The 14438-nt window shown below is 39.9% G+C and overlaps 1 protein-coding gene across 1 annotated transcript in view; it reads left to right on the forward strand.

The window, feature by feature from the left end:
- The window catches only part of LOC131689545 (uncharacterized), a 45200-nt gene extending 35587 nt beyond the window's left edge, over positions 1-9613 (forward strand). Inside the window, exon 4 of the mRNA XM_058974733.1 lies at positions 5961-9613. Coding sequence (XP_058830716.1) covers positions 5961-9282 — 3322 coding nt within the window. The 3' untranslated portion in view covers positions 9283-9613. The remainder of the gene's footprint in view (positions 1-5960) is intronic.
- Positions 9614-14438: the final 4825 nt, after the last annotated feature.

Here is a 14438-nt window from a genome sequence, read left to right on the forward strand (position 1 = left end):
TTGAATTGCTTCGTAAAACGCTCGCTGCGAGCAATCTGGTTCGCCTGATCGAGGTCATTTACTATAACGCGTATCTTATTAGCTCGAACACGTGTTATCTGAGCTACGGCCGGGTAGTTAGCAGTCAGCTCCCGTGATATTTCTAGAATATTGGGCGATTTCGTGTTGGGCCGGAAATACACCACCCAGGGTCCATTTGAATTGGCTGGGTATGTTTTAATACGGGGAGGACTGGGGGAATCAGGGGAGGGAGTAATATCGGGTTTATCCGGTAAATCCATGGGAATATCATTCCCATCCAATGTTCCTTCGCCCTCGGCCATTTAGGCACGAGGATAGCACGTGGTGTAAACGAGAGATGAAACTTGTATTCAGGGGAAAGGGAAAAGTAGACCGATCGGGGAAAGGGAAACGAAAGAAAGAAAAATAATACTTAGCTTATATAGCGGCGTGTCCGGCAATTCTCGTATTCACTTCACCAGCCTGGGCACCGGCGAACAAAGACTGCCTCAAACAATAGTTGACCTTCACTGACAATATATATTTTTGTTCACTTTATGCACAGCACCAGAAAACGAACTGCTTCGATCGAGAGCTCGGAGAGTTATGTTACGTAATTTATGAATGGTCCCCAAACAGCACTTTTTCTCACAAGATTGCACTGTTGCCATTACAGTTCGGCTTGGCGAGCGAACGTGCTGTTGTAAGAGAACGTCGACCACACATAGAGACATCCGATTCTGTTGCACAGCGACAGTAGTAAAAAGGCAGTCATATTGGTAAGCCTGACGAGCATAAAAATGACTTAGTTTTACGTTTGATTTTAATTCTACAAGACGTAAACCACGTAATTTTACTACACATATAACGTTTGTTCTGAATGGCTGTAAGTGTAATTTTATGTCATTGCGCATGTAAAGCATATGTTTCATGTAAACGGAACACGGTTATGTTTCGTTATTTCGTGAATTACGGTTTGTTAAATCGTGTCATATTTACAATTATGGCAACGATAAAATTCACATTTTTTGGTGTGTAGTTAGAAACATTGATATGTACCGGGTATATTTCCAGAAATTATAAATAGAAAATGGTATATCCATTTTTATGCTATAATATAATTCAAATTTTGAACTTTGACGATATTCGTGCTAAAATGATCTAATAAACTAACGTTTTCGACCAATACTTAAGGTTCTCGTACAAAAGTTTAAATACGTTACAAAGCGGACATAGCATGTTTTTATTCATACCCGAATGTTATTCGATATTTACTTATTAAGGCGTTAACTTCCAGGGTCCTTCGACTTTTTGAAAATATGATGTATACATTTCAAAGATACAATTTTTAATAATCGAATAATCGAATATTATTTCTGTCGATTTTCCCGGGCGCACTGCTTTCCGCTTCTTGTGTTTTCTTTCTGGGTGCTGAGCAATACCCAGGTTTAGCTTCTGTCGCTTGCTGATCATTCCGTCTGCCTTCTCTCTCGCTTGTGTTTGTGTTCATGTCGTTGTCGCTATAGCATTGGTTTTCGCTGTTGCATGTTTGGTGCGTTTCGTGCTTTCGAGTGAATCTGGTATAGCCGTCTTCTTTCTTTTTGATTTGTTCCCAAGGTATATTAACTATTGGCTTGAGGATACCGCGGAATAATGTTTATCTAACATTTACTTTTTGGTCGACTGTCTGTGGTGTATCAGCAGATGCCGGAGGCTGTTTGGTGGTGCTGGTTGTAGTAGTTGAGTTTGTTCTTTAATTGTTTTGGCGCATGGCTTACCATAGTGTGCCGTCCGGTTACTGAATCGGTACGGGAGCATTTGCCCACGGTATGTGCATGAGGTTCTTTGTATGTAGTTAACATCTTAGAATGATCTGTCCTCGAAAGCCAATTAGTATAGGTTGGTTCAGCTGTATTAGCATCACCCGAACACCGTTAAGAATGCCAGGGAAAAAGTTTCTCCAAATGTCGTTTAAGACGGATTTCACTTCTCCATACTATACTCGAAGTTAAATAAAACAATGTACACGCTAGAAAATTAGCGGTTCAAGTTTTATTTGAAGAGTGTGAATACTGCAAATTATTAAAAAAATTATATTAATGCAATCCATTGACATCATTCAGGTAGAAAAATGAGGAAGTAACCAATGATGTGAACAATCATGAAACCGCGGTATTCAGGTAGAAAAATGAGGAAGTAACCAATGATGTGAACAATCATGAAACCGCGGTAGGAAATGTTGAAATGACATGTTTTTCAGCAGTTGCGTCTAGCTTTGTTCTTTCAAATGACTTCTTTGGTGTCCTCGTCGTCGCCAGGGTGTGGAATTGAAGTTGTGAATTTCGGCTCACGTGGTTGCTTAGCTGTGCGACGATCACGTTTGTGCTTCGGAGCTTTTCGATCATGTATTTTCGATTATCTACTTCAACAACACCTTACATTATTATATTGTTGACTCACGCGAAATATCTGACGCGCTTTCATTGATGACGAACACTGTTCTTTCACACGAGCACGTAATGTTTTGAACGGAACCTTGAATTGAATAGAGGCTGATCGATTACTGGCGCCATCTTGTACAGATGCAATGGCGTCCTTTATGTCCTCTTAACTTTCTTTTGCCGTTTTTCGCTCGAAATTACGCACAATCTTCCTTTCAAATTAATTCAAATTTACATTATAAAAGGTAATGACCAATAGTGTTCCCGAAAGGCTGACCTATCGTGCCCCAAGCGTATGTTTCGTGTCGACATCGGTATTTTTCTCAAAAACAAAACTATCAAAAAAACACAATAGGGGAGATCGGGGCTAGTTGGCGGTGTTTTCAGTTTTCAATTTTTATCACTTTAGTGTAGATCTTGCAAAATAGAATACGCGGCATGAAAGAGCAGACTGTTGGCAACATCTCTTATTTTTCTTGAAGTGTTTCATGCATTGTCTCCATTTTTAGAGACAACAATAAAAACTAAGCAATCAAATGGAGATTCAATTATATCCAGGGTCCTTTTGGAACGTGCTGAATGTCTTTTCGGGGAAACTGTATATTAACCGACATTGGCAATTATATTTCAGTTTCAATACCCCGGCATTTTGACTTTGACGCATATTTCCTATTCAAAAGCAAATTTTCGAAATTCTTCGTGCCATTGGCCGGAATAAATATCTCCTACATTGGCGAGATACACAAGAAAAAGATTTTCTTACTTTGGAGTGAATTCCAGAAATAAATTTTTTTGATGACTTTTTTGCATTGTAAATTGTACCGCCAACTTGCCCCGCGTGCAGCACCGCCAACTTACCCCAACCGAATATTTTATTAAAAACTCTTTAAAAATAACTTTTGTTCTTGGATAGATGTGATATCTATACGGATACTGAAAGCTCTTTTCACGCGCTATGGAAAAATAGAACCATTCGGGAAATAGATTGAAAATCATACTAAATAACGCAAAGTATTTAAAATTTAGAAAATTTACTTGGTATGCTCGAAAACACAATATCACCCACAACTTCCACCAAAAAAATCGTTTTGCAACTGCAACACATTGGATATCGGGTTTCACATAACTTGAGATACACAAGAAGAGGCAGCGCTATATGTCTAATAGAAACAGAGAAAAAGGGATTCCGCCAACTTACCCTAACCGCCAACTAACCCCGGGCTCCCCTACTCGTGTTTTTAGCATTAATTTTTACGTCAGAAAAAACTCACTTGACATTGTTTTACATTGATTAAATGCTCTGTACTGAGGACGAAAGACAATGCGTTTTCGCTGAACAACACGCGAAAAAATAAACGACGCCGTAACTAATACAGCTGATCCACGGCAGGGCCGGCGGAAAGCGTGGGTAGTATGGGTAGTACTACCCATTCGAAAATAATCGAGTGGGTAATTACCCACTCGAAATTTTGCACCATTTCAAAAAATTTAGATGTGCAACGCATGTATTTCGCACTACACACATTTGAAAACATCGATGTACCACAATTCCATTTGCATAAACGAACGTGATTTAATGTGAATGTAATGTAAGCGAAAAGAGAAAAAAATCCTTACTAATGGACCCCTCACCCTATGTTTTCTACCCACTCGGGCGTAAAGTGTTTCGCCGCCCCTGATCCACGGTAACAGCGGAAACGACAGTCGTCAACGATGTTCTCTACCGTGTATCTGATTCACGCAACACGATCGGCCTCTGCAATAACATAGCAAAGATAATGCCCTATAGCTATTGTACCCCCATAGCTATTTGACCCCATTCTACTCTACTAGTTTGAAGTGCCAAATCGTGTAGGCGAATTTCTGTTAGATCGAGGTTCGTATACACGAGGATCTTGGTTTTGACGTTTTCGTTGTCCTTTGCTACGAAGCTTGCTGCCTCGGCTAAGAAATTTAACGTTATTAGAACTTTTTTACATTTTAACGACATTAAATTAGCTAGAAATTATTGGGTAGGGAAAGTTATGAAAATTTAGAGCCATAGTACTCAAGTGAGACAGGTTTTCTGTGGTGATCTTACGTGGCTTTTTTTGTCGGTTCTCACAGTAAAGAGGGACAAGTCTGTCTTTACCAGGAGGAATGTTGGCGGACTTGAGCGATTCGTAGTTATGCTGCCTAAGCACGACCCCCATCAACAGAAGACAAAAGTTAAGCCCGTAGGGTATTAAGCCTGCTTTAATGACCCTGCCACTTCTAGTTTTCCGATCTGTATACTTCACATCATTGCTCTCACTTGAGCAGTATTGCTCTAAATTTTCATAGCTTTCCCTACCCAGTAATCTTTAGCTAATTGAATGTCGTTAGAATGTAAAGAAGAAAATGTGACTACATATAGTCGATATATAAAATGGAAAAAAGTTATTAGTACTACTTGTCTCAGCTACATCAAGCTGTATGCGTGAAATTTCTGTAAGAACAAGTTCCATTTTCACCTTGATCAACTGTTCCACCTCGCTCCCTGTAGGTCTAAAACGGGTCTGTGAAAAGTCAATCGTGATTGTGTTCTCCCATAATGGGCGAAATTTATTTTGTGGTTCACTGTTGCTCTGATATCGCATTAATCGAATCTGGTCCGGTTCTTCCAAATTAGCGTAGCTCCCAGAATGTTTCGCGTTCAAATTTTGGACGCAGCTTCCTCGGAAGAAGGCGTATCAAATATAGTAAGCAAGCCAATGCAATGTGCACTATGCTATATTTCTCCCCAGCGGAGAAAAATTTAGATAAAAACTATTGTTTCAAATCACATTTGTGCGTTAAGAGCACAAAACGTATAACCAAATTAGTTTTGGAATTTGCGTTTCGACTTCGTCTCAACAGAATCCGACACTAACTTAGTGGCAGCCAAACCAAGTTTCATTAATTCTCATCAGCTTAATTAGAACTCTTTTTCTTGCGATACATCTCGCAATACTAGAAATTTGTTTAGAAACACATATAGTGTTTTCGTTTTTGGAACTAAGTTAGTGTCGGATTCTGATGAGACGACTTCGAAACTCAAATTCCAAAACTAATTTAGTTACAGGTTTTGTGCTCTTAACACGCAAATTCAAAGCAAATATCTCCTCAGTGGAGAAAAATAGTTTTACCTAATTTTTTCTCTATCAAGGTGAAATATAGGATATTGGAATTGATTATCTTAGTTCTAATTAAAAAGGCCAATCGTGACCTAATTTTAAAAGTTTACTGCTATTGATGTTGAAAATCAAAAAAGTCTAGTGAAATTGAAGCTGAGAATCGGAAACTTTCCATATAGTCAACAAATTAGGTTTACCTTGCAATATGCGGTATTTTCTAACATTATTCCTGTACCATTATAATTTTACTTTGCGATATTTTCGGCTACTTATATTTTCTCTTAATTCCTCTCCGATTCCTAACCTTTAAAAAATATAATTTTATTCAAGCTCAATGCAATGAATTAAATATTGTTGGATACTAATTTTCTGACATTCGTTTCAGCACTGCAAACAACCCAATCGAGCTGCAGAGCCTTTTCCCACAGGAATGCTCAGCAGATGGGGACATCAAAATGCTCCAACAATCAGCTGATCAGATGAAGCAGTCGTCTACAATCGATTACGATCCCAACGATTTACAATCCCGCAGTTTTCACGCATCTAGGGTAACTGTTAACGAAAACAGCGTACGTCATCCGCCATCTTTTGTTGTTCGGTCGAATGTTCGGAATAAACCGATCGACTACGAGTTTGAAGTAGCTACCTTGCATAAAGATTTTCAGAATTCGGCAAACTTGAAAAATGTCATGTCTACTGAGTTGAGCAAAGTGGCGATTGGAGATCAGTCGGAGAGTGTGAATGTTGTTGCTGAAACCGAAGCTCGATCCAAGACACCGCTGCAGGAATCTTTGTCTGATCATATTTCGACGGTGGGTGCACTTTCAGGAGAATCGGTTGAAAATACTGAACAGTCTCGTGTGAATGCCGTTCATTACAATGTAGAACAACAGGATGAGATTGATCGTATAACTACAGCGAAAACGGATCATTTTAAGACTAACGACGGGGCGGAACAATTCAGTGATAACAATGACGCCATTGAAAAAGAAGACATAATCAGTACAGATTTTACCGAAAACGATGCTGTGGCCACTGCACGTTCGGACATAATAGTTTCTGGAGAATCAAAGGAGATCGATTCGAAATTGTTGGAAAGAACATCGATTTTGTACATGGATCCAGAAGCAGTAATGAGTACGACCACTGAATCTGTTGGAATTAGGAATACTGAATCGGTTGTCCGCTCGAATGATGGTGATTTAGTAACTCGAGATCACTCGATCGAAAACGATATAGATATCCTGGATAGAATAAAAAATGATGTACAACCAGCTGCAGATCTCGTCGAGGACGGAAATACTGCGATTTACTCGGATAGAGTAGAGTTAACTAAAGAAGATATGCGTTTATTGGGAAGTAGTGATAACGACGATGTCACGAATGATTTTGGAAGTGTATCAACTAATCTCATGACTACGGAAGCTTCCTTCAATGATGCTGTTCAACCACTTGAGAGTACATTGGATGATATACGAGATGGTGTTGACTTCAATTTTGATCATGGTGTGAATACTATCAGGGAAACCGAACTTACTTCTGATGCCGCTACATCTGTTGATTATTCTACGGATAACTGTTTGTTGGAAAACAATGATGAAAGGGCATCTACGCCCGGGTTCGAATATACTCCAGAGGTAGAAGAAACCAGTAAATTCACTCAAGAAGAGCATCTGGAACGTACCCTGGATAACAAATCGCATCTCGATCAAAATACGACAACCGATGATTTCATCAACTTGTCAGCTATTTTCTTGCATAATACTGTCCAGGGATCAGCAAATTACACAGTGCCAAGCACGAATGAACCCATAATTAATACTGACTATAGTTTAGACGTAAATACATTGACAGAACCTGTGGTAAAGTTTGAACACTCGACAGTTACTCCTGAAAGATCATTGGAAATGAACAATGAAAACATGGAACAGTCATTTTCAATACTCAATACAGATAATGCTGAAAACCCAAGCGTACCAGCATCAAATGATGCAGTAACAAATCTCAATGTCAATATTCCGAAAAACATATCTCCGTTCGTCCTACAATCCAGTAGGAGGCGAAATACTTCTAGAGTTACGATCAATGAGAACATCTCAAAACTATCCAAAGTATTTCGAGGTAGTGTCAAATACGTCAATACCACTTCGTCTACAACCAAGAAAGCTGGACCATTTCGGACTATTTCACGAAACAGGAGTAGACACAATGATCCAAATGCAGCACGAGCACAACCGAAGCTTGCTTCTAGTAGAACTTTTGCTGGTAACCTCGAAGTAGGTAAATTTATAAATAATTCCACGGTTGATAGTGCAATAGATCATAATCTTTTCCTGCGACACGAACATTCACTGAATTCCACCATATCTTCTGATGCAACAGGTCTAAGCAGTCCCGACAACAACGTTAATTCATTGTTAATCGAACAGCCTTCATTAGAATATTCCTTCAGCACACGAACGAGATCGGCCCCTAGACCACACGCAGACTCTAAGATCAATTCTGTAACCAACTTCGGTTCTTCGTTTAAACAACCATCCTCTGATGAAATCGTTCTAAGAGATCAAAGCGAGCTCAATGTGCCTTCGGCTGAAGTAAAAATACGAGATCCGAACCGGTCTTTGCTACGATATGTACTGCCTGGTGTTGGTCAAAATCCAGCACAAGTTCATCGTAAGTTCGCTGAACTTGGACAGACAAATACGATCACCGAAAAACACCGCGAAGTGCCAAGTTCAACTGTATCACAATCTCGAATCGGTCCCCTGCCAGGATTTGGTCTCTCGATAGATGATATCGATCCTGATCAAGCCAGCGTTGAAATTCAGGAAGATTTACATCGTTTAGTGGTTCCTAAATTACCAGCAACGCCAAAAACTACGATCGGTGACCTACAGAACGGGATAACTCTTCCTTATGCTCTTCTGAGCGGTACAGATAAAACGGTTGTCACTCCACGTCCTACGACTAACTTCCGACCATTCACCACACCTATTCTACAGGCTGCAACACCTAACCCGACGGTCCGTTCAAGAACCACGATTGGACCCGGTGGAGACATCTACGATGAAATCGAAGAAGAATTACATCCAATAGCGAGTGGTTTACTACCCAAGCCCATCTCTCAACCGGCATCACCGACATCTACAACCACTACAGCTCCGATTCCAGCATCGTCTACCTCAACCACCGAACCATACTCGTACTGTTACGAAATAGTTCTGATGGTACCGTCCGATGCAGCGAAGGTCATCATAAAGACAGACTCAGTATCGTTCCGCGTATTCGGCCAGGGAGACCCAGACAAACGGATTAAGCTGATGGAACCCGGAGTGTACGAAGTTAACGTGGGCGCCACCAGTGCGATAAAGTTCCAGCAGTACCAAGGTCGAACTGGCACTGGCAGCCAATCAAACAAGGTCCGGCTGGATATTGATAGAAATTTCGACTATGGGAATCTGGTGCAGAAACCATTGTTCGACCGACGCTCCTATGAGCAACAGCAAGCGGCGGCACGCGCTGTTCAAACCGGTAACAACAACCCATATCTGCCACTGATGGGTACGGTTATGCCTACTACTGAGGCTCCCGTGCAGGGTAGGAGTGCCGAGAACGGAGAAGCAGATGAGCTGCAGGTGTTGACAGCTGATCAACGCGCACTGTTGAGTTTAGTACCATCGTGGAAAAAAGTTTTACTTCGACTCTGATTGATTACCTTGCTGAATGTTTGACTGTTAAGCCGAGAACGGATCTCTGATGCGAAACAATATGCCACGCAAAAATTTTCGCGCCAAAAAAAAATTGCAGCATCTTGTTTTTTTTTTTGAGGGGAAAAGAGGATCGCCAAAAAAGATCGCGCGTTGTTTCGTCGATCTTCTCGCTTTCTGCGTGAGAGGTAATGGCTCTAGGATCTCTGGCAGATATTATAATATTAAGTTTTATTGGATTAGTATGCTAATTGCTGATCTGCTGCAATCGGCGAACCTTATTCGTTGTTGAGGTGACTCTGGCCAACCGGCTGGAGAGTGCGGAATTCTGTTTGCGTGCCAATAAAATCAACTTTGAAAATCAAATATGTGTTCTGCTTGGATCCGTAATGTCCAGAGAAAAAAATATAAAGAATTCAGACCGGCGCGGAATGTTGCTCTGAATAACAAAAGGCAGACTTACCGAGCGCCAGATCGTAAATACTGATTTAGAGTGATCTTTTGCCCTGCGTTTTCGACGGGGATCGTAATTTTTGGCGGTCTTCGAGGGTGGTCTAGACCGCTGATATCTTTTTCTGAATAGGTAAAGTCTCTGCATCGTAAGATTTGTTTCTAGCTTTAGGTTTTTCGTTATTTTAGTTGACTTATTCTATTCATCAATAAATTTACATATTTCTTCAACTTTATTTGTTTTAATCACTTTTGCGTTATACTAATTTTACTCACTTGTTTATTATATTAGATCTATTAAAATTATTGATAATAAATTTTCACTTAGCTAATATAAATTCTCATACTGATTTATTCTTTTTTGCTACTTATTTAATTAATAGTCCCCTTCTAATATTTTCATTTTAAACCTTTATGTTATTCATATATTATTTTGGCTTTTTTCATTTATTCATTTTATTCACTCAATTATTTTATTTATTTTGAGCGCATTATTATTCTACTCATCTAAGTCAATTTATTCACATTATTAATTTAATTTGCATAACCATCATAGCCAAACTATTCGGGTATTTTTTAAACCACTTAATCATTTATTCATTTTCATAATATATTATTCATTTTATCAAACAGTGTTATTAAGCCCATTTTTACTCCTACTATTCAATCTATTCTGTTAATCCCTTTTATTCAACTACATCTCTTAATAAATTCATTCATATTATTCATGTTATCCACTTTATTCCTTTTCATTTTTATCCGTCGAACCATAATTGTATACATTTTTCCGTTATATTCATTTCATCCAATTTTTGTTGGCATATCCTTCCCTGCGAGGGCGGAATAGTGCGTCTGGATCCTTTGCGGTTAGCCGGGGAAGCGAAAACTCCTTTATAATTAGCTTCCACCGACGGCGATCCAGCACCAGAAACACTATGAGTGCCCAAACCACGTGTCGGCATTTTCCGACGGATATCTTCCGTCACACGAACGCACTTCGCACAATTGCTGTTGTGGTTGTTAACTGTCCTGGAACGGCTTATCGAGGACGTTTTGTATATACCGTGGTCTGTCACTAACAAATTTTCAATAGGACGTAAGTAACAATGAGAGATTCTCTTTGGGGTCTTTCTCTTCTGTTAATTACTCGGCCATTTCAACATTTACTACTCTACTCTTTGCATAATATTCTAGTAAAAACCGTCGGCTTTCGATATGTACTGGAAAATTAGTGCAAAGTGTTGTAATGACGTCGTAATAAACGAAAGAGAAAGTAAACAAAGAGAGGCTCTCAATGTTACTTACGTCCTATTGAAAATTTTCTCTAGAACTGTCTTTTCACAATGGCCGCCTTCCGCACTCGATCATAACAAACCGCCACACAGAGGAGTATTTGAACGAAAAAGCTGGCCGAAAGTCAAATTTTCAAAAACCGTTATTAAGGACATTATATTATATCATAATATTCCCTAGTAATTTCTACATTAGATGGCAACCACGTTGAGTGTATTTACTAAAGTTTGGCAACGCTTTTAACTATCAAAGGGGTTTTCAATACTCCAGGCTGATTTAAAGTTGCGCGTGGAAACAAAATCTTCCAAACATTAGTGATTCCAATTCTTCCGACTCAAATATCCTATGTTTTTAATAAACCAAGGTCAGGGTCATATTTTAGTGAAGATGGATCCATAGACTCTAAAAAATATTAGTCGTATTAAACTTAAATACAAAGAAAAAAAATCCGCCATTTTCTCACTTTTCAAAATTGAAAAAGTTATTATTCCTAATCCGTCCCAGTGAAAACTCTTATGCGCTGATTAAGTTTAACCCAAATACTACTAGATCGGCGAAAAAAAACTTGCACATAATTGCTCCATTTTGAATGTGAGATATTATCAAAATTTGACATTTTTCCTCGTTTTATTACATTGTCCGTGCGAAGTTCAAACATTTACAAGGATATTTCTTTTCGAAATAATGTGTAATTCTTGGCAAGATTTAGGTTTAGTTAGCTGGGAAACGAAATTATGGTTTTATTGAATCAGAGCGCTTCAAAGTGCTTTGGCACCAGCTGAGTCATTTCGAAACACAGTTCAAGCAACATATGTAGGGGAGCCCGGGGCTGGTTGGCGGTTGGGGTAAGTTGGCAGAATCCCTTTTTCTCTGTTTCTATTAGACATATAGCGCTGCCTCTTCTTGTGTACCTCAAGTTATGTGAAACCCGCTATCCAATGTGTTTTTGTTGCAAAACGATTTGTTTGATGGAAGTTGTGGGTGATATTGTGTTTTCGAGCATACCAAGTAAATTTTCTAAATTTTAAATACTTTGCGTTATTTAAGGTGATTTTCAATCTATTTTCCGAATGATTATATTTTTCAATAGCGCGTGAATAGAGCTTTCAGTATCCGTATAGATATTACATCTATCTACAAACGAGAGTTATTTTTTAAATAGTTTTTAATAAAATATGCGGTTGGGGTAAGTTGGCGGTGCTGCACGCGGGGCAAGTTGGCGGTACTATTTACAGTTGCGTTGCGTTGTGACGATGATTTTGGCGGATTGCACACTGACATCATCATGTTTGACTGCTGATTATCTAATAAGAGTTGCTTAGGAAATGGTAAGTAGGAATTCATACCAATCCGACCCATATTAAAACCTCAACAGCATGATAGCCATCATTGCCGGCCGCCCCCATCTCCATCGTTCACGGGGAAGAATAAAGGATAAGGTAGACAGGAAGTGTTGATGCTCCACCTACTTAACGGAAGGACGACGATTCATCAGACTCTTCCATAGGTGTCGCGGAGTTGGTAGTTTGGAAGGGTATTAGGTCTAGGATTCGCCCCAAAGGAAACGATGCGACCTGTAAAGCATATTTTATTACGTAGTTGTTTAGTTAGTCTTCGAGTGCACGATCACTCGAAAAAGAGATCTTGTTTAGTTTTTGGTTTTTTTAAACTCTGGGCAGCCGGCTACCGAGAGTATACTATGTTCCCTAAACAAAAGCAATTTGAACTCCACTCGGCCGACCGTGGGAGTATTGCCTAGAAAAGCTAATCTTATCTGCGTGATGGGCCGGATCACTATTTATTGCAACAGTATTTGGACAGAATTCGCTACTTCTTCTCTACGATATATTTATTGGCTTGAAAACTACCGAGTGACACATTATACAGGCTAGAGTGACAAGCTAGAGTGACACATTATACAGGAAAAAATAGCGCGAGATAAATCAAGGAAAGTATTTCTTATTTTCCATATCAGATTTGTGGAATACAAGTATACGAGCGATAATAACGAACACTGAAGGGAAATATAAAGGATTGTTAACCTGATGCACGGGCTTGTTAGCAATAACGGAGCTTGAAATTAGGTTCATAAAAACAGACGCGTCGGACTTACCATCAACACGTCGAACACAAAGTACATGATAGGAAGAGGTTCACGAGAAGAAAATGAGAACCGCCCGCTTCGAGTTTGCATCGGTGGCGACGAAATCGAGGTGGTTGAAGAGTTCGTGTACTTGGGCTCACTGGTGACCGCCGACAATGATACCAGCAGAGAGATTCGTAGACGCATCGTGGCAGGAAATCGTGCTTACTTTGGCCTCCGCAAGACACTTCGGTCAAACAGAGTTCGCCGTCGTACGAAGTTGACCATCTACAAGACGCTGATTAGACCGGTAGTTCTCTACGGGCGCGAGACCTGGACCATGCTCGTGGAGGACCAACGCGCGCTTGGTGTCTTCGAACGGAAAGTGCTGCGTACCATCTACGGTGGAGTGCAGATGGAAGACGGCACATGGAGACGGCGAATGAACCATGAGTTGCATCAGCTGTTGGGGGAGCCGCCCATCTGTCATACCGCGAAAATCGGACGACTACGGTGGGCCGGGCACGTAGCCAGAATGTCGGACAATAGCCCGGTGAAAACGGTTCTCAATTGCAATCCGACCGGTACAAGAAGACGTGGCGCGCAGCGAGCACGATGGATCGACCAGGTGGAAGACGATTGGCGGACCCTTCGCAGACTGCGTGGCTGGCGACGCGCGGCCATGGACCGAGTGGAATGGAGAAATCTTTTGTATACGGCACAGGCCACTTCGGCCTTAATCTGTTAATAAATAAATAAATAAATAAAATTGGATAAGATCGGTTCAGCCATTGCTGAGAAACACGAATGAGAATTTGTCCGTTACATACACACACAGAGACACACACAGACATTGTCCCAAATCGTCGAGCTGAGTCGATTGGTATATAAGACTCGGCCCTCCGGGCCTCGGAAAAAATCTTGAAAGTTTGAGCGAATTCTATACATTTCTTTTATAAGAAATGTAAAAAAAGCTTATGGTATTAATTACCCCGTAGAGAGGCCGGAAAAGGATGAAAAAACGTACAGTTTTGCAAATCGTCGCCTAGCGGTGCTGCTAATGAAATTTTGTGGCTTTAAAATGTAGCTGAGGTTTCAAACTAACAGTTAGGACCTTTGACAAATAAATTCTTTCATATCTACCTCACCTACAAGGGCGATTTGCTTAGGTAGATCAGAGTACCTCCAGGTTTCCCTATAGTTGAAAAAATATTTTTCACTATTTATTTGTCTTTTATTTATTTATTTATTTATTTAATAATTTATTTATTTATTTATTTGTTTATTTATTTGTTTATTTATTCATTTATTTATTTATTTATTTATTTAT

This window comes from Topomyia yanbarensis, chromosome 3 (genome assembly GCF_030247195.1).
Source record: "Topomyia yanbarensis strain Yona2022 chromosome 3, ASM3024719v1, whole genome shotgun sequence".
NCBI lineage: Eukaryota > Metazoa > Arthropoda > Insecta > Diptera > Culicidae > Topomyia > Topomyia yanbarensis.